We start from the raw sequence: 21,149 nt of genomic DNA on the forward strand, positions 1-21,149 counted from the left end.
AATAAAAACTTAAACCCTTGGGGAAATCCTGACATGTCCCAGAACCAAGATAAATATGCTCACTACACGTTCGACAGCTGCAGATAAGCTAGTGTACTTTGAAACGCCGTAACAGGTTTCATCCAAATTACACTTTAGTTCTCTATAGACTTTTCATAAACCTTCTTCTCTCACACCTAACTGCGTATGTTACTAATTATAGTGTCGAGGAGAGGCAAAATCTACCATATGCAGCATGTTCCGGCACTATTTAAAAGAGAACCGAGAGTACGAAGGGGGTGTTTAGATGGAGAGAGTAAGGGGTGGAGAGGCTGGGTGTTAGAAAAGCAGGGGAGGGGAAAGGAGTGAGGGAAATAGAAGTGGAACCATGAGAGACCACTTTATTTGGTGCTACTAAAAATAACACAGCGAATAGCAGGCCAGCAAGCCAGTGCTGCGCTAACGCAGGCTAGCTACTCGCCTTGCTGTATGCACAATCGATAGGTGGAACGCTGGATGGGATACTTCCCAGAGCTTGTAGGGGGACAGCTGCCTTGGTGCAAGGGGGGGGGGTTATTTTTTGCACTGGTTGACTAAATATGGTCACAGGGAGATGAACAAGACACTAAAGAGGAGCTGGTTTTCAAATGCTACCCATGGTAAAAAGTGCTAATGATTTAGATCTTCAAGATGCAACAGCTAGCTCCTTTTGTGACTAGTGGCTCTTCGATCACCTTCAAGAACATCATGGAAAGTCTCTGAAAGCAAAATAATCACCTCTAGTCACCTTAGATAATATATGACAAGAAAAGGGTAAAAATGGTTTACAATTAAAAAAGGTATCTGTAAGCTTTAGAGAAGCAACAATCTGCATAATTGCTTGATTGTTGATATACATTTGTTTCCAAATTAGAACAGCTACTTTTCCACTTCATAAATTTGCTTATAAAAAGAAAAAGGCATTATAGAAGAAAGTGGGTTGAGTATAAAACTGCTGTTTTAAAATGTAGTGCGGAACTAAACTAGCCAAAACACTAAAGCGCTAGAGAGAGCTCCAACAGTCATGCACATCTTCACAGAATTCACTGAGAATGCACATGCTAGAGATGGGAGGGAGGAGGGGGTGAAAGTGCTGCAGTTTTTTTTTCTGCCCGTTTTTAGAGCAGCAGCGACAGCTCCTCGTGTCAGCATGATGTCTATCCCTGCCTAAATGTAAGCCGTGAGTATGCTTTCCTCACCCGGCTCCACCCCTCCCGCTTTACCACTCGTTTCTTCTCCACAACACACGTTCAGTATCCCCCCACCCCCCCGTCAGAGAAGCTGAATCAGCGAGTCAGGCATGCGATGGCTGCAGCAGCTGGAGAACTCCGGAGGTCATTATGGCTCTTCACACACAGAAGAGAAGAAAGAGGGAGGAGCAGAGAGCAGAGGAAACTGAGCTGACAGGTAATATATGCTCCCTGTGCCTTCCTCCCTCCGGACGGGTGTTCACCCCCCCATGCCGGCTGGTCCGCACTGACGTCTCTGTTTTTTCTTCTCGGTCTCGGATGCACTGGGGGTTAAGCGCATGGCCGGTCAGCCGCGGTGTGCAGCGTGGTCGGGAGAGGGAGTGGAATTTACAGCTCTGCAGCAGCATGAGGAAAAACTACTTCTCTGGGAACACCAAACACAGCAGGACATGTAAGTGCTACCCCTCTTCACAAGGAAAACTGCAGGGATGTGTGAAACAGCCCGACAGACAGGTGTAGGTGGAACGGGGGAAAGTTGCTGTCCTCTGCATGGATTTGCTTGCTTGCTCGCTTGCTTGAATACTGTCACTTGCTCACTCGTTCGCTCTCGTGCCCTACCTCACTCTCTCCGTGTCTCTTGCTTTTCCAGTACTGGTCAGGTAGCAGGCTGCTGCAGCACAACACTCTCTGGTTCATTACCTCCTCGTGGCTGCAGCACAGAAGACATCTAAAAGACGGACCCAGTAACTGAAACTCACTGCTCCTGAAACAAGCAACATTTATCTTGGATCTTTTCACTCTGAGGCACTTCCGTATGGAATACGACTCGGGATGGTTACACACTTTGCCAACACAAATTTTTCCACTGGTCAGCTCAAACTACTGGAACCATGTTTGGTGATTCAAGACAGTTTCTGTAACAACAGGGGGACAGGTGTACGCTAGCCATGAAGGGACATTGGTGTCACGGTGAGACGCGAGATTCAGGCCAGGTAGGGGGAGGGGGTCGGTGGGGTGAATCGGATTGATGGAAAAACAGATGTGCTGGCATATTAATTCTCCAGGGAGGGCTGCTGATATGTGTGTCAGTGAGTGAACCCACAACACCCAGGGTAGTAACCCAGTTTCTCTCTGCATGCTTTCCAATCATTAGGCAGGGGTAGGGCTGTAGTGCTGCAGTGCCATCTCCCCATCTCCCCCTCTCAACACACTCATCCCTAAATCTTTACTAACACTGTGGCGCCACAAGAGTCCAGCCATACCTCGCCATCATATCTAACCCCGTCAAGCACCAAACTCACCCAGGATTTCCATCCCTGCTCAGAATAGCCCGTCTAAGTGTTCTGTTATATTTCCACCCATGCGCCTCTCCTTTTGGCCTGGTATTGGATAGGCTCCTGAGAGGGGGGGATGAGACAGGGCGGTGTTGACTTGTGGAATGTGTGGAGCTGGAGCAAAGATTCATTAGAGAGCTACTGAACATTTCATGCTGCCATGCAAACAGTTATTGATCTCTAGCATTAGAGCTCTAGAGAAGCTTCTAGAATAAACAGACCCAGGTCAACTCAGGGGGAAAAAAGGTATGGGGGGGGGGGGCTCTTTTTAAGAAGAGGTTAAAAAGAGAAGAAAAATAAAAAAGGTAAGAGAAGAATCAGCACACTATTCCAAATCACTATTGCTGAGTGGGCATTAGCTCTTGCATGTGACCTCTGGCCTGGTCTGTGTGGCTAAAGCCCAAATCCTGCTCACAATAGCTTCCTGTTCCACTTGGATCAACCTCATTTTTGGACCTCAGCAACCAGTCTGACATACAACTGAGAATGTGGCTAAAGAACGGACAACCGGATGGAAAACATGCAGAAGGGAGATCCATAGTGTTCAGGACAGTGTTACATTAGAAATACGACTTTAAGGTGTCCTTTGAACTTTTAAGGACAACAAAAAATCCACGCCAAGGATGGAAGAGGACACGCTCTCTTATTTTAAGACAACAATTTTACAAATTACAGAACAGACTAAACTTTTTTTTCCCAACAAACCTATGGGACTGTTCTTTTCCAACTTCCCTACGGATACCCCACACTCTCAGCAAGGACAGCAAGGTCAACAAAAGACAATACTGTGTGAACCCCAATATGTGAAATGCATACTGGTAACACAGTGTTGGGATGAGGCAAAAGAAAGTGAAAGTGACCTTACGTATAATGCAAATCCACTGCATTCTACAGAATGGTCAGAGTACTGATCTACCGTCGGTGATTAAACATGCGTTTGGTTTATATAAGGGATACGGTAACCAAACACAGAAGGTAAGGAAACTCAGCTGTGTATGGGGCTGCCTACTTGGTGTACATACTTCTTTATGTGCCCATATGAACATATAACAGCTATGGAATGTAAAGAAGTATGTATTCTTGGTCAGGCACTGATCCTCAGTTTATAAACTTTGCCATGATTCTCTGCATCACTGAATTTTGGTACATGGAGACAGTGTGATGAATTTTGTAACTGGGGTGCAGAAACTTACTGCAGCAGTGGATTCTGAGAGAAGTCGCTGCTCTTTCAGTGACTTCACCAGCAATCCACACCGCCCCTCCCTAATACAGCAATTGACACACTAGATGTCATTCATTCTGGCATGCTGAAGGTAGATTAACATTAAAATAATGGTGTGTAGGGCCCACCTTCTTGGTGACAGAATGAGATCAGTCACTGCAACCTAAAAGATCCAATAATGGCCTGAGATATCGCCATAGGAACAGGAGCTCCTTTCATTATTGGAGTTTGCTGCATTCTAGGCTTTGAATTGTGGCCAGCTGCAACTAATATCCTGTTCCTGCAGAAGCGGCACACGCCAGAACCATTAATACCTTAATCTTTTCAAACATGTCTAGAGAGGGTAAGTTTGGGACAACTTCACTTTTTTGAATCTTGGAAATTGAATCTTGCTACAAGGAAGCTGCTGAGGTAACCGTTCCATAAAGGTGAGCAGCGCTCAGCTATTAAAAGGAAGCTTCTTTCACATTGCTGGATAGTACGGTGGTCTGTTTCACCCTGCCACCCGTTCCTGTCCCCATTGTTCATGTTTGCTAGGGTTGCCAAATGCTTTGCTGGACCAGAGTAGTCAGATTAGAGCATGGAAAAATGACAATGCAGGATCATAGGGGGTCTGCCTGTCAGCTGATTCCAATTGTCCTTTACAAAATGTTGACGGAGGCCTTCAGAAGAGGACATCTAAGCATGTTCTCTTTCAATTTTAGTCTATTGGTGTGCAGCAGGTTACACTAACAATCACAGAGTAGAACAAATGTATTACACAATGCTGAACTTTTAAGCTTATCAACCGGTGATGAAAACAGTTGTGTGAGGGGATAAGGTCATCAAGGACAGTTGTACTTAAGGGTTTGAATGCTTCAAGCCTACTCCAAGCATTTGCCAGTGCACAAGGTCATCTATTTGTTGGGGTAATATTTGATTTGTGCTGATGACTAAGGTCAGAGCGCACCTGCAACTTCTTGCACAGCATCCGAATAAAACTTCTGTTTTAAACCTCTCACTCAATCCACGTTACAGGACAAGAAAAATGTAATGGACGCATTGTGTGGAAGGGTTTTTGGTCATGACTGGAGCCTGGGAGAGCTTGTGGCCCATTTTTCTGAATGTCAGACACTCCCGTCTGTCCTCTGTAGGGCTGTGCTCTTTCCATTTTTGTGCACCGCTTGCTGTATGGTTCTCTCCTGTCAGTCGTATGGCTGTGTTCCCTCTTTCTCGCCCTCAACCCCAGCCTGAGTGACACTCACAGCAGACGCTGACATTATCAAATGTTCAGCTGCTATCCCTGGCTTTTGCCCTCTTATGGCCAGTGTATTTGGGGGCCGAACTTTGCCCAGAATGCCGCAAGCAAGTGTCTGTGTAATGAAGGGAGGGGGATCTGTGGAGTAAATAGCACTTTACTGACCCCTGTTTAATGAACGCCATATTTAGCAGCAATGACCCCTTGCTTACACTCTCAGCTGGCCACCTGCTAAGGAGCTAAAGAGCTACATTTTGGCCGCCTCAAAGCTGATGGACAGTCGACTGCGTGTTACGAAACAACGCTTTGGCTTGACCTCACCGAGGTGATGCGTCACCGAATTGTCTTGTGGAGCTACATCTGCCTCGGATTGTGACTGACATGTGGTACAAATATCTGTATTAGTCATTTCAACATTACCACACGGGCAGTCTCAGAAGCACTCCAACCACACTCCTTTATTGGATTAAGTAGACAAATTAGCCCTGCAATGTAGCAGATATGACTGAATCTTTTCAAATTTTAGAAAGTGACAGAAACTACAAAAACCAGCACATGCTGACATCTTGATCGCCCAAGCGACACTCTGCCCTCGGCAGGCTTAATCCATCAGCAGCTGTTATTGCTACAAGACTCGCGGACACTCGATTTGAGTGCACCATGATGGATTATTATCTTTTTCACTGAGCACATTTCTCTCTCTTTTTTTTAATAACGAGAAAGAAAACCTCTGGAGTGCAGTGAAATGTATTATTTGATAGGTGTAGAGAAACAGACTGAAATGAGCCCATGCGACATTGCTTGTCATGTTCCACAAAGTTTAACTGCTTAAGGTCATAAAACAGGGTCACATAAGCTGATTCTTATCAGTCTCATTAACATCAAACCACAATGCTTTGCTAAAGCTGGTAAAATGGAACCAAATCACCTCTTCAATGGATTTGGTCCCCTTCAACCAGCTGTAGCTATGCTTTGATGACAACATGAATTGTTTCTATCTTGCCCTTTTTGCTTCCGCAGGAAACAGAGACGATAGATTTCATGAATTAATTTCAGTTTGAAAAAGCTTATTTTAATAAATGTTAATACAATGTATTGTGACTGCCTTTTCTACAAGCTGAAAATTTCTCCACTGAAATGTTTTTAAAATAAATAAAAAATTTAAAGCATTGGGTTTTACAAGTTTGTGTTTTTAAAAAGTGGCTTAAAATATAAATGCATCAGTCACCATTAGAAAGCAGACAAGTTCTGAAAACAAGGTACTGTGACGCAAAGTTGGGCTAAGCAGAGGACTGCAAAAGAAAGTCAGGGGAAAGGGGAGGAGAGCAGTTGCAGCACATGCTCACTGCGACACATGCAGGAACGGTAGCCTGCGTGCCTCTCGGTAACCCTTCTCTGCCTGCAGACGGGAGTGGGGATGAAAGCCAGATGCTTCTAAGTGTGGGGGGTTGTACACACAAATCATACACAGAGAGAGTCCACCAATTATGGCCCCCTGGCACACTGACGCAGCACAGGCATGCGGTGTGAACCTCCCTCTCCTCTGCATCAGAGCAGCATCCTTCCCTCAGTCACATGGATGGCAACGCTGCATCATAATTTCACCCATAATTACGCTGATCTGCCACCATACCATGCTGAACCTGCTCTGCACCTCCATCCATATCCATTACATACAGAGGTAGTTAAGAAATAAAAAATTTTTTTATTATAGGTTAAAATGTATATGTAATGACATGTGTTTTAAGTGTTGTAGCTGGGCACAATTAATTTTAGGATTTTTAAAAATAAAATGTTTAGCTTTTATTCTTATATAAATCCTAAATCCTGAGTGAGACAAATGAAATGAGCTCATAAAAAATAAGTGGGCACAATGAAGAAAAGGTGAATTCAATCTTCTAAAAAAATCTAGTTTAAAACTATGTCAAGTTCATGTTGGTATCCTGTTTTTTTTTTTGGAAAAAAAAAACAATTCTACCAAGTCTACATTAAAAATGTGGTGCATCTAAACATTTTCCTTACACCTTGAATACATGTGTACACATTTTCAAAAAGGTTTTTAAATATATTTTTTTAAAGTGTGTAAGGGGTGGGAATCTTTAGGCAATCCGATCAGATTAGAAGAGTCACGATCCGATTCCAAAACTATTTTAAATCTACTTTATCTTATAAATTAATTAGTTAGGACTTGAAAATCTTAAAATCTTTTTTTTTTTATTAAATGACAAGTGTAATAAGCACTTTTTTAAAATAATTACAAATTAAGAAATTAAATTAAAACAATTGTATGAATAAAAAAAAAATTGTGTGAATGTCCTTGTAATTCGCTTCAACTTTTCCAAATTGTATGAAAGATTATTTTATGGTAGGTTTGAGTGGTTGGTGTGTGTGTGTGTGTGTGTGTGTGTGTGTGTGTGTGTGTGTGTGTGTGTGTGTGTGTGTGTGTGTGTGTGTGTGTGTGTGTGTGTGTGTGTGTGTGTGTGTGTGTGTGTGTGTGTGTGTGTGTGTAACTGGAAGCAAGCTGAATACGGGTGTTTCTAAAACACACTCAGAACCATCGCACATCTATGTTTAAAAACTAAGCTCAGAGTCGATTATGAAATTCTCATAATTGATGCAGAATCATTGGAGAATCACTGTGTATCAATGCATCAATTTTTTCTACCACTCCTAATATATATTTTAAAAAAATTACAAATATGAATGGATTAATTCACATCAATAAATGAGTCACATTACTGACATTGCTATGTCAGTTATGTCTGCAAGGCTCCCCTCTACTACTTCCTTTTTTAATGTCTGTCTTATGTTTTTTTTTTTTTCTGCATATGGTCACACCATATAACTTTGCTTTATCAGAATTTTTTCCAAATGTCAGTTAGTACAGTTTTGTCCCTAAAAACAAAAACAAAAACAAGATTTATTATCCGGCATGTGATCAGAAAAGGACAAAAATAGAAGGAAAACACAAACCTAATAGTAATAATATTATTAATAAAAATAATTCAAATGTATATTTTATTTTAGAGAACAACTGTAAAGTTACTAATAATTATGGCTGTCTTAATTTCTTTGTTTTTTAAACTGTAAAAGCACAGAGCTTTTACTGTTGGAAAACTGCAGGGTAAGGCTGCTTAACTATGGCAAAAATCACAATCAATTATTTTGGTCAATATTGTAATCGTGATTATTTAACACTAACTAGGGGTGGGCGAGTAATTTTATCGTAATTTTTTCACGATAGCGAGATCAGTCCGTAATCCAAAAAGAAAAACAGATGCATATGAGTCCACCATATTAAGTTTTTCATGTACAAATAAATCATTGTATATGGCATTTTAATGTATTTTTGAAGAAATAAAAAGCCCTGTCGCTTTCCAAAAAACTGCATGTATAATAAGTATTAGAGAAAATACTGTTATAATTAAATATTGCAGTCAGAAAAAAGAAAACAACTATGACCCAGGTCTCTATAAATAAATCCTGATTGACAGCAATGCACCTGACAATGTGACTACAGCAGAGGCACAAATAGCCTATAATAATCTATGCTGATCATTGGCTTTCATATTCCACATTTTCTCTAGGGACATATAAAACACCTCATTGACCAATAATTTTCATTAGTGCCAAACTCTGTTCCTATCATACCGGGTTCCACTGGCAGCATTAGAGGAGACTATTGGCTAAGGCTTGAACTAAGCAGCTGTAATAGAGCCAGTACAAGGCAGTGCGTTTGAGGGTGGGACTCCATGTAGCGGTTAACAAACAGGTTGGCCCATTTGTACAGTAGTAATGGGTGCTGTGCAGTGGCTGCCTCTGCATGGCCTGTTTGTGGACTGTGTTATGAGTCATGGGCTATTAATCATACTGTTTACAGTGCTGGAGGACAACTGCCTTCCAGCAGCCATCCAGAGAGCCACTGAGAGGAACCAGTCCAGCTCTTAGCCTGGGACTGTCATAAGCACATAAGGAGGAGGGGAAAAAAATGTATGAACACTTACGACAATCCACAGGGTGCAAAACTCACATTGTACAGATATAGAGAATATTTAATGAATATTCAATAAAAGTTTAAAAAAGTGCAACATAGAAAAAGCCACAGAGTTATGCAAAGTTGAGCTTCACAAAGTTATGATAATTGTCTAAGTCGTGCAGATTTGAGGAAAGCACAGGCATACCAAGACAGTGTGTTTTTGACAGTCCAACAGGCTTGTGTGATTTGTCTGGATGTTTAAAATTCCTGTTTGAAGGTTATAACTGTAGTTTCACCCAGCCATCATTAAAGCCCACCAAGGCTACAACAATTGAGAAAGCAGAGATTGATGTACATCAGTGTGTTAAAGGGATAGTTCGCCCAAAAATGAATATTCTGTCATTAATTACTCACCCTCATGTTGTTCCAAACTCTTCAGAGCACAAATTAATATTTTATTTTTGATGAAATCTAAAAACTTTCTGTCCCTCCATTGGCAGCTACGTAACTACCACTTTGATGCTTCAAAAAGTTCATAAAGAGATCGTAAAACTAATCCATATGAATTGAGCGGTTTAGTCCAAATCTTCTGAAGATACGAAGATATCGCTTGGTTTGATAAACAGACTGAATTTAGGAATCTCTCAGATTTCATTAAAAAGAATTGTGTTCCGAAGATGAACAAAAGTCTTATTTTTGCAACGACATTAGAGTGAGTAATTAATAACAGAAGAATTGTAATTTTTTGGGGGGTGAACAGCTGGTTAAAATGGTGCAAGAGGAGACAGGCTACTACCTACTGGTTTTAAATATTTACCGGGTTACTTAAAATATTAACAGAAATATTATGAAACAGTGGACAGTACTGAATTGCAGGAGAAAAAGACAGTCTCAGGTAAGAATCTTCTTTGAATTAATTTAAATGATGATTATTATTATTACTCCATGTACACATGTCTCCAATTAGACAAGACCTGAGAAATACATGTGGATTCAAAAGGAAATTAAATATTTAAAAAAAAATATTTAATAACTTTTACAATTTTATAAATAAATAAATGCAAGTCTTCAGACCTAGTAATCAGCTCTATGCTACATGATTGGACTAAAAGTAGCTTTGGCACAAGAAAGAGTGCTGGCTCAGAGAAGACCGCAGCGGTGGGAGCTCATGCAAGAAATACAAGTAAATGGTGAGCTGGAGGAGAGCTATATATCTCTAGGACTTTCTGATGGTGAAGGGACAGGTTCTGCTCCCAAGCAAGGCTCTACTGTACAAGCGACCCATAAATACTAACCCCAGGCAGTTCTTCATCCACACAGTCAATAAAAAAGGATCCCAATGTTGCCATGGGGAGATTGAAGCCAAGATTGATCATTTCACTGAGGGATTTGTAACTAAACTGTACAGCAATTTTGTATTGCACAAAGGTGCACCAAATCAATTCCCATTTTGTTTGAAATGAACACATAAAAGGCCATTTCACAGTTAACTAAATAATAATATATACTATAGAAGCCTTATTATATAGAGTAGATGCTTCACAACAATATTTTTAAGATGGTTATTTACATACTATTTATATAATTATATAGAGTACATAATTTCCTTTAGTGTAACCAATCCATTTGTAAATATTGTAATAATCCAGATTTTTATATCAGACAGAAAGTTTGGATCTGATCTCACCATCGAGTCTGGAATTACATGAAGAGACCGAAGCAACTGAGCTGTGTAAATTTATAGAAGAACTGTGGCAAATTCTGCAAGATGCTTGCAAATGTTAGAATATGTTGTAGCACATGTTCATGCAAAAATCTCACTGGATTAATACAATTAGGGCTGTCACTAATGATTATTGTGGTAATCAGTCGATTATTTTGATGATTAATCAATTGTGGTAATAAAAATAGGCCTTTTGTTGGTGAACAATAGCCTTTAAAATGACTTAAAATACATAGGTATAATAACAATGAGGCAATAATAATTGGGCCAGATAAAGTATCAAAAGCATGTAATATGGTTTTATTGAACAACACTGTTAAAATACATAATGTAATATACATAATATAAACAGTCAACTTATGTACATTACATATTATAACCAATGCCTGCAGAGGGTGCCAACAGCGGTGATTGTTGTTGTTACACTTTACAGCATATATCAAATCCTTGTTTAGTATTATCCAAACAACATTAATTAAAATTAATTAACTTAATTTTGAATATTTAGTCACTTCTTCACAATAGAAATGCTACAGCCATAATGCGGTTCATGGATTTTTTCATGGAAATTTTGCTGGTTAATTGACATGGGTAGATTTCAATCGAGGAGCGTTTTTCTCTTTTTTTTAAAATATAAATCAAGCACTCAAATTTCATTGAGGAATTGTGACAGCCCTAATTACAATATTTGCAAAAGGAATGTTTAAAAATCGAAATGTTTGGCACACTAAAGCAAAAGATAGAAATAACGTCTTTAAACAAATGTTTTTGTAAAGCCTCTAACGTGTTTTTTTTTCTCAAATCCAGAATGTTATATATTAAAAAAGCATAATTTGCAGCTCGGAGTTCAACAAGTTTGAAACACCACCTAGAAAGAATTGCTCAGCCATTCCATAAAAAAGCAAGAAAGAAAAGCGGAGAAGTTTGCAACTGATCCAGGAAATGACATGCATGAAAAGAGTTAATACAACATGAGGCATAATTTGACTGCTTGATCTGGACATTCAGGCTGCAATCAGAGAAATGTGTTGCGATGAGGATGATGACGGTAGTGTCCTAAATCCAACACATTCTGCACCAAATCATCTACAACTACTAGGAAAATTGAACATAAGGATGCAATCACAGTGCCTGCTGTAGTTTGTATGCGAGTGGGCATCACCACTTGTGAAGCTACAATGGTAAATGTGCTGCAGTAAAGATTAAATGATTTATTTTGTGTTCAGACACCTCAACTTTGTCCTGTACAGGCCCCAGATATGAGCTGAAATCATTTAATAAATTCAGAGCTACATAATTCTCATTGAACAGAAGCCTCATTTCAGCCCAAGTTATGACACATCTGAAGTCATACCTGGGGTTCCCTCGCAGAGCTGCGTGGTGAAGCGCATTGAATCCGTTATTGTTGGTAATTGTGACATCTGCACCTGCTTCCAGGAGCACAGAGAGCATGTCATCCCTCTTCTTGCTGATGGCATCATGCAACGGTGTGTCTCCCTCCGAGTCCTGCAGGAGGCAGCATCAAGTTACACACGCTTTAGTATATAAAATGAATGCTAATAGATGCCTAGCAGGTTCATTTAAGTTTCTTTACAGACAGACAGCGAATAAAAGAGGCTGATGTACGGTTACTACAGAACAGACAGAAATATGCTAACATGATCATAAATGCTGGCATTCCACTGCAATATTTAGTGACAGCATTTCCTTAGCTCTTGAAATGCAGCCAAACAAAACGGTGCTGAATCATGGTAAAACTGCAATATACTGTTTCACTGCAGACATGTTCTCCTCTATTCAGCAGAGTGTCAATCACCTGGGAAAGCACCATCTCTATCATCTATTTGTCTAATCTGCAGTATAAACAACATATTAATCAAACAACAGTTTCAAAATTGTGGCAATAGCTTATGAATAGCTTATGGGGGCAGTCGTGGCCTAATGGTAAGAAAGTCAGACTGGTAACACGAAGGTTGCGGGTTCAATTCTAAAATCTGCCAATGGCCTTTATCAAATATAAATCATCAAGAATATATTTTATGTTTTTGAAAGTAGTCTCTTATACTCACCAAGGATGCATTTATATGATCAAAATGCAGTCAACTGTTTTCAAAATGTAATTTATTAATAAAAGTGTAATTGAATTTTCAGCAGCCTTTACTCCAGTCATCAGTCACATGATCCCACAGAAATCATATGTACATTTTGGTGCTCTCAATTCTTATTATTATTATCCATGTTGAAGAAAGTTTTGATGTTTGCATGAAAACCATGACATACTACCATTTAAAAGTCTGGGGTAGGCAAGATTAAAAAAAAGAAAGTAAAAAAAATTATCCTCAGCAAGGACGCATTAAATTTATCATAAGTGACAGTAAAGACAATGTTACAAAAACACAAAATTGTAATTATTCCAAACTTTCGACCGATAGTGTACCAGCACTACAAGAAGCTCCTGACTAACTATCAGCTTTAGCTCAGATGGCGAGACTGAAACAGTCACAAAAAGACAAAGCAAGGAATAAAGTTGACTCTCTAAACGGAGCGGTACTGAGACATCAGGGGCTAAAAATACTAGCACAGATAGTTCACCTGCAGACTGGGGTGGCAGCCAAAGTCAAGCAAAGTCTTCACCACCTGTAGGTGGCCCTTGTTGACAGCGATGTGCAGGGGCGTCTGTCTGCGTTTGTTTCTGGCATTCAGGTCGGCCCCGCCTCGATGCAGCACCTCAATGACGGAACCCTCGTCTCCGAAGGCTGCGTGATGGACAGCTCGGTCTCCATCCTTATCCTGAAAGAGTCACACATCAATCACTGTCAGCATCCCCATTTAAACACGTCAGACTTTGATTCCAGCGTCTGACTCTAACGCTTGTATAACTTGAACTGGCCTAGAAAAGTAAAAACGCTGAGGAATGTTTATAGGGGAAAAACATCATTACTGAAGCAACTGCCTTACAATCATGCAAATCTTCTGGCTAGTTAATTTGAGGTTAAAAGTGATTTGCAGTCATAAATTAGACTTTGTCTAATAATCGATTCATTCCTCCAACTGACTGTAGCAAGAAGTCCAAACTGCTTTTTCTCCACTGGATCACAATATTAAAGTACTCCAATATGTGTAACTAACAGAAAATCAAACATCCTTTAAACCATATGACATCCTCAGGACTAGGATTTCTTTTTTTTTTTAAAAATCATTGTTTTTGAGAAGTAAAATTAAAAATATGAAAAATCCTTTAGAATATATATATGTGTATCATATATATATATAAAAAGAAGCACAAAACTACTAAAAATAATCAAATCTAATTAAAATATAATAAATCTTATAATAGTATAGAAATAACTAAAAAAAACAGGGAGAGAATGAGAGAACAACCCCAACGTTTAAGTGACAGTTATAACTGAACGACTTTGCAAATTTTTAACAGTGCCTCAATTGGCATGTTTCGTAATATAAAATTTGTATACTTTAAATTCTCACACTTTCATGACATTTTAAAAAATCTTTTTGCTGCCATTCACAATTCATAACAGACAACCAAACAAAACCAGTGAAATGGGGGGGGGGGGTGATTTGTGGAAGTTTGCAATCAAAGCTAACAACATTCACAACAGCATGTATGATCTTTTTCAAAGCAACAAGCTCTTTTCTGCCCCTGGACATCACCAGAAAATAAATATTCGGGCTTGATTGTGATCAGAGAACCCTTCACGTGGCTTGAATAACAATATAAGTGTTCCCAGTGTCCTGTTTTTTTTTTCACACCATGTACATAAACAAACAGTAGATGTGTTGACTGCATGCTAATGCTAACGCTAACTTGTCCTCATAATACGGGAATCAGGGGGTTCAGTAACTTCATCTTAGTATGCCTCTGAGTCTGAAGTACCTTGTCTATATAAATATAAATATACTTATTTCACTTCGTATTTCTATTATAAAAATAAAGTGAGCCTAAAACTTAATTTCATTAGTGCAAATTAATAAGATCACTCCATGGATTAAAACACTCCTCTCTGAATATCATCTCTCTCTCTGTGTGTGTGTTTGTGTTTGTGTGTGTGTGTGTGTGTGTGTGTGTGTGTGTGTGTGTGTGTGTGTGTGTGTGTGTGTGTGTGTGTGTGTGTGTGTGTGTAATAATAAAAATAATATACTTTTTTCCCCCTACAGAGCAAGGTTATCTGTAAAAGATAAGCTGTTACATAACTATATATACACACAGTAATATTACATTTTAAAAAACAACAAGAGATATGATAAGCTGTTGAACAGCAGAATTGATTTCTATTATGATGCATGTTTGCGATGCTTGCATACAATGCTAAAAATAGTACAGTTTTAATAGAGACCATGTCTACACTTTTTTTCGTGGAAATGCAAATGGCTGATGTATAGCAGTCTCTATATCAAACTGGAATATGAGAGTGTTTTAGCATTTAGTTTTGTGGCTATACTGTTGAAACAGTATTTAACATTTATCTTGGCGCATAAAAGAGACACACAAGGGAACATTTCACTCAATCCAACAAGTCACACTGCCAGAAGAAGTGGTATATGAAAAACTATATGCTGGTTAAAGGTGCAGTAAGCGATTTCTGAGAAACTTCATAGCGTTTATACAATACAGATTTAAAGCAGCTTTACAGTGATCAACAGAAGTTTCATTCGTTTCATTTTTTGAAGCGGTTACGTGTCTTGAAAAAGGCACATTTATTCGTATATCGCTTTTCACAATACATATAGTTTCAAAGCAGCTTAACAGAAAATGCATGCATCTACATTAAAATTTAAAGTGATTTGTTATCAGAGGAGACTGTGTCCAAGTTATGCATTTCAGAAATGTACATACACAAAGCACACAGTTAGCTAACAGCGTATTGTTAATAAATGTAAAAAAAAATAATTAAGGCATTAATTAAGTGAAATAAGAATACATGTTGTTAACAATGATCAGGGTATATAGAAAATTGAGCATGGTGAATTTTTTTTTAGAAAGTTGAGAAAGGCCTGTGCTATTCATTCACACAGACACACGCAGGATTCATTTTTAAATAGTCTTTTTACAGACACTAGTCTATATCACTATTGCGTTCTCAGGTACCGAAATTTGGCACCGATTGATTTAAATGTGAATCGGTACTTGGTAGTACCGACGTAATTCGGTCAGTGCCCTTAAAAGTAGTGATCGACCGATATTGACTTTTTATAACTGATACCGATTATTTGCTGTTCTATAGTTTCTGTTCCTGATAACTGATATAAATAGAACCGATATTTATTTATTGTTATTTCTGTTTTTCACAATTATTAGCAACTGCACTGAACAAACGGTTTTATTTAACACATTTTAAACACGGTAATATTTGCAATTTCACTTCTTACATATAAAACAAAACACTTCTACAGCAATAAAAAGAGTGAGAGTCTGAAAGAGACAAAAAAATACAGTGCAATGTCACTAAAGTGACTTTTTAACATTACTGCTGGTGTATCTTTTCATTTATAACAACAGCATATTAACAACAGGCAAAATAAATTTACAAAGTCTAAGGTTTTCAAATGGAGAACATAAATAAATGACAGGTGAGGTAAATATAAACCTTTTAAAAGTGTAGTTTAATTTAACTGTTGTTTAATTGACTAAGGAGTGAGAAAGGAACGCGCTGGAATATTCTCTGGAATGCGCAAGCATTGTCCGAAAAATAAACAAAACAGTGAATACATCATCGCTATTACAGAGACCATCTCATCTGGCACGATATCAGAATTATTAATCATGTTTTTGTCGGTCTAGATTATGAAATACTGATGACAGAGCGCTGTTTTCATCTATGCGTTTACACAGAACGTCTCTCGCGGAGATGGGCCTAATAATGATTCATTTCCACAGAGCTGTAATTATTTAAATGTTTATTATATAAATGTTATATAGCAGACGTTAATATAATTTAAGGAGTTTTAAACGAGTGGGTCTTTTTAAGTTACATACGGTGGCCATGCTGGAGCAACAGCAGTGAGTGAACGAACACAACATCACGAGATGAGCATAAACAGAGAGAGAAAAAAAACCAACGCTTTTATTCCCAACATGCTCTCATTCATGGCTGTTTTATTTAATTCATGTAAAGTTACGTCTTTATTGAGACATGACGGATTACATGACTCTGTGAGTTTGTCTCTATTTTTAGTGCCAAGTTTAAACTACATAACATGCACAAATAAGATATTTGTACATCTCATTTGTGGATTACTGACTAATACAATTTATTCATTAAGGGATGCAAGTTATTTGACCTTTGAACACCGTTGTTGACTCATCTCCCCTCAGACGCAGTGCTATAATGGCGGGCTTGCATGCAATTCTCAAAACATCCACAAGACGGCACCATTTATCGGTGAATCCGATATTACAAAACCGATACCTGATTATGGGAAAAAATTTAAATATTGGGTAAAAATATCAGGAAACCGATATATCGGTTGATCACTACTTCAAAGTACAGAGTTCGGTACCCAACCCTAATAGTACTGTGCATGACGCAATGGTGTAGAAATATGTATAAAATGGCGTATGACGGGCAGAACTAACTGTTCTTCCTGTTGAATAAAGTGTCAATAAAATGATAGTCCTGTCATTCTGAAATTCTCTTTCCACTCATCTTCTGTGAAGTGGAGCAGGACAACGTCACACCAGTCCGTGTTTTGGACTCTTATCCTCAGACGCATTGTTTTGGGCACGGGAATGCCGTTTTTACTGTTTGATAAATATAAACAGCATGGCATAACGGTTCATATGCTTGTCGCCGCCTAATTAGGACCCGAAATAGAAAAATATTAAGTCTGCTTTTTAAAACAAAGAAAAGGAGGATGGATGGTTAGTATGCAACAACAGCAGGAACCTCTGTATATTCATGCAGTGTGCACATGTCAAAACATTAAATCCGATCAGAAGCTTGTGACATAAACACGCAAATCAACCAGATCATTATATATAGTGTTCATGTAAACACTCCGTTCGGATTCATCAATTGGAATGAATTATTCAGATTGAAGCAAAAAATGTCAATGTAAACATAGTTTGTGTTTCTCAGAAATCACTTACTGCACCTTTAACTAGCTCCATGAGGTCTACTTTCAACAAGAACACCGCAGTTCAAACACCGCTAGCAGTTCTAAGTGGGTTAAGGTCACCAGTCAAATGACAGCGTATTATGGTTCGGCCTGTTCTAAACGCAATAATGTTTAGGGGAAAAAACGGCCAACAGTGAGCAGAGTTGGTTCAGGATGCCGTATACATAAAGAAGCAAGAACAAACCTCAGCCTCCAGGTCTACATTATGTTTCAGCAGCAGTTTGAGGACGTCCACATGGCCATTTTGGCTGGCTGCCTGCATGGCAGTGTGTCCTGCGCACTGCCCATTCACCTGGAACAAAAAGACACAGTTGATCAAATCATACTATGTGCATCTCTGATTACATGTTTGTCATTCTTTAAATGGTGTATGTGAGCTCATGTGTATGAGTGTTTACATGAGTCTAATTGTGATCTGCAGCGTTGCGGTAAGCTAAACCAGTGTGCAAAGGCATGAATATTAATACTGGAGCCCCTGGTGTATTTGCAGGACATGTCTTGTCCTGCCGAGCATATAATTTGGCAAGTCACCCAAGCCAATCTGACTTCTCTTCCCGTCCCTCCCTCTGCTCAAAGCAATTACTTGAGTTAGGGGCGGCAGAGCACAGAGACAGCACTGGCACCAGAATAAACCAAAAAGGTGTAAGAAAAGACTAAAGTATAAATACTTTCCCCACCATTGTGAGGGTATTAAAAATAAAAAAGGGGATTCTGCCCCTTAACAGAACAACAGGGTTGGTTTTAGGATTTCTCAGATAATGGTCTTCTAAAACATTCCACATTTCATATTCAAATAAAACATTCATATGCTAATCCAAATGTATCAAATATATTGAAATAATTTTAGCAGGCAAATAGACAAGCAAATCTATACATAGAAACTGGATAGATAGACATATATAATTCATGATAATTAGATTACACAAACAATTACTACAATTATATCAAATAAACATATAATGTGTGATCTAGAACCGATGATGCTTCTCCATACCACAAAAACTGTGTCCTCGTTGTTCTTTAGATGCATATTTATGTTAGGTTTTGTTGTTTTATTTTCTGGTATTAGAAGAGTGGGCATAACCTCTAGGGAAGTGCACACCTTGGTGTGACGGGAATGCTCATTTTAACTTATGTTTTTCTCTTCCCTGTAGATTGCATTTATTAATTGATTTTAAACTCCTGAACTCCGGTGAAAAATGAACCTAGGGGTAATTAACACATGGTTACCGAGTAGATCGTTCTCTGGGATGCGTTTTCATGAAAATCGAATGTTAAGAGTTTTATCTCTAAAAACAGATTAGCTTATAACGCTAGTATATGGGGCATAGAATAGGTAAAATTAAATTGCTAGTTAATACCACTAACAAGGCTCAAAATAGCCTCACACTAACACGGTAGCATAATGAGGGTCCCTACATGCAAACCGAAGCAATGAGAACTTTGTAAGTGTACAAACAGTTTAATAAGAAGATACTTTATAAAAGATAGTACATTACGCGTATACAGACAGGAGCCATCTTGGAAAACAGTCTCGCCTGTTATGATATGTTTGATGAAATCCGAGAGCTCTCTGACCCCTCCATAGACAGCTTTCAAGGCCCAGAAAGGAAGGAAAGACATCGATAAAATAGTCCATGTGACTCCAGTGGTTCAACCTCAATGTTATAAAGTGTTGAGAATACATTTTGTGTACAAAAAACAACCAAAAATAACTTTATTCAACAATTTCTTCACATCTGTGTCAGTGTCCTATGCTGTTACAACGCAAAGTGCGTAATTTACTGCGTACATTTTTGTGTTTTTTGTGCACAAAAATAATTATTGTCGCTTCATAAAATTAAGGTTGAACCACTGGAGTCACATGGACTATTTTAACAATGTTTTTCCTACCTTTCTGGGCCTTGAAAGTGTTAATTAAATAGCTATGGAGGGGTCAGAGAGCTCTCAGATTTCATCAAAAATATCTTAATTTGTGTTCTTAAGATGACCGAAGGTCTTACGGGTTTGTAATGACATGAGGGTGAGTAATAAATGACAGACATTTCATTTTTTTTTTATTCCCTGGCATTTCAGGTCTTCAAAGACCATGGGAATTCTGCTAATACCACACACTCACACAAAAAAAAGTTTCAAGGATCATTGCCCCATCACATGTTCTTTGTGGAATGTATTCGTGTCTAGTCTCACTATTCCAAACAAAACTCGAATTGACTTCCCCCTCATTTACTTGTAATAAACATGCTGTGCAATCTTTGGCACGATCATATTATTCTTGTGGTGATTAGAGTTCCCCATTATTATTGTGGTGAGACCAAGAGCTTTGAGACATTTCTAGAAAGTGGTCAATTGATTTTCATTTTGAAATTAACACAAGCACCGCCAGAATCTCTTCGAGACCAACCGACAGTCTTTCTCCATGGCCTCAACGAACTCCGCCCAGGCCCGATTTTTTTGCCTCCACGACTACCCGGGCTGCAGTCCGCTTGGCCTGCCGGTACCTGTCAGCTGCCTCCGGAGTCCCACAAGCCAGCCAGGCCCGATAGGACTCCTCCTTCAGCTTGACGGCATCCCTTACTTCCGGTGTCCACCACCGGGTTCGGGGATTGCCGCCTCGACCTTACGGCCACATCTCCGAGCGGCCGCATCGACAATGGAGGTGGAGAACATGGTCCACTCGGACTCAATATCTCCAGACTCCCTCGGGATCCAGTCGAAGCTCCGCCGGAGGTGGGAGTTGAAGATCTTTCTGACAGGGGGCTCTGCCAAACGTTCCGAACAGACCCTCACAGTACGTTTGGGTCTGCCGAGTCTGTTCAGCTTCCTCCCCCGCCATCGGATCCAACTCACCACCAGGTGGTGATCAGTTGACAGCTCCGCCCCTCTCTTCACCCGAGTGTCCAAGACATATGGCCGAAGGTCTGATGACACGACCACAAAGTCGATCATTGACCTCCGGTCTAGGGTGTCCTGGTGCCACGTGCTCTTATGAACACCTCTAAAGCTAGAACATGGTGTTCGTTATGGACAAACCGTAGCTAGCACAGAAATCCAATAACAGAACACCGATCGGGTTAAGATCAGGGGGGCCGTTCGTCCCAATCACGCCCCTCCAGGTGTCACTGCCCACGTGGGCGTTGAAGTCCCCCAGTAGAACGACGGAGTCTCCAGTCGGAGCACTTTCCAGCACCCCTCCCAGAGACTCCAAGAGGGCCGGGTACTCCGCACTGCCGTTCGGCCCGTAGGCACACACGACAGTGAGAGACCTATCCCTGAATCGAAGGCGCAGGGAAGCGACCCTCTCGTTCACCG

General features: G+C 39.6%; 1 protein-coding gene and 1 long non-coding RNA gene across 4 annotated transcripts in view; one reads left to right on the forward strand and one right to left on the reverse strand.

Moving 5' to 3' along the window:
* Positions 1-21,149, reverse strand: part of mib1 (MIB E3 ubiquitin protein ligase 1) — a 78,407-nt gene that overhangs the window by 25,545 nt on the left and 31,713 nt on the right. For all 3 annotated transcript variants that reach the window (XM_079820202.1, XM_079820204.1, XM_079820203.1), the window contains exons 10-12: positions 18,022-18,129; positions 13,293-13,490; positions 12,055-12,206 (exon numbers count right to left, since the gene is read on the reverse strand). In XM_079820202.1, coding sequence (XP_079676328.1) covers positions 12,055-12,206; positions 13,293-13,490; positions 18,022-18,129 — 458 coding nt within the window. The remainder of the gene's footprint in view (positions 1-12,054; positions 12,207-13,292; positions 13,491-18,021; positions 18,130-21,149) is intronic.
* Positions 1,043-6,146, forward strand: LOC307127645. The gene is made up of 3 exons (XR_013816669.1): positions 1,043-1,425; positions 1,544-1,659; positions 1,858-6,146. It is a non-coding gene; the product is annotated as an uncharacterized lncRNA (long non-coding RNA).

Source organism: Gobio gobio (genome assembly GCF_949357685.1).
Source record: "Gobio gobio genome assembly, chromosome: 6".
Classification (NCBI taxonomy): Eukaryota; Metazoa; Chordata; class Actinopteri; order Cypriniformes; family Gobionidae; genus Gobio; species Gobio gobio.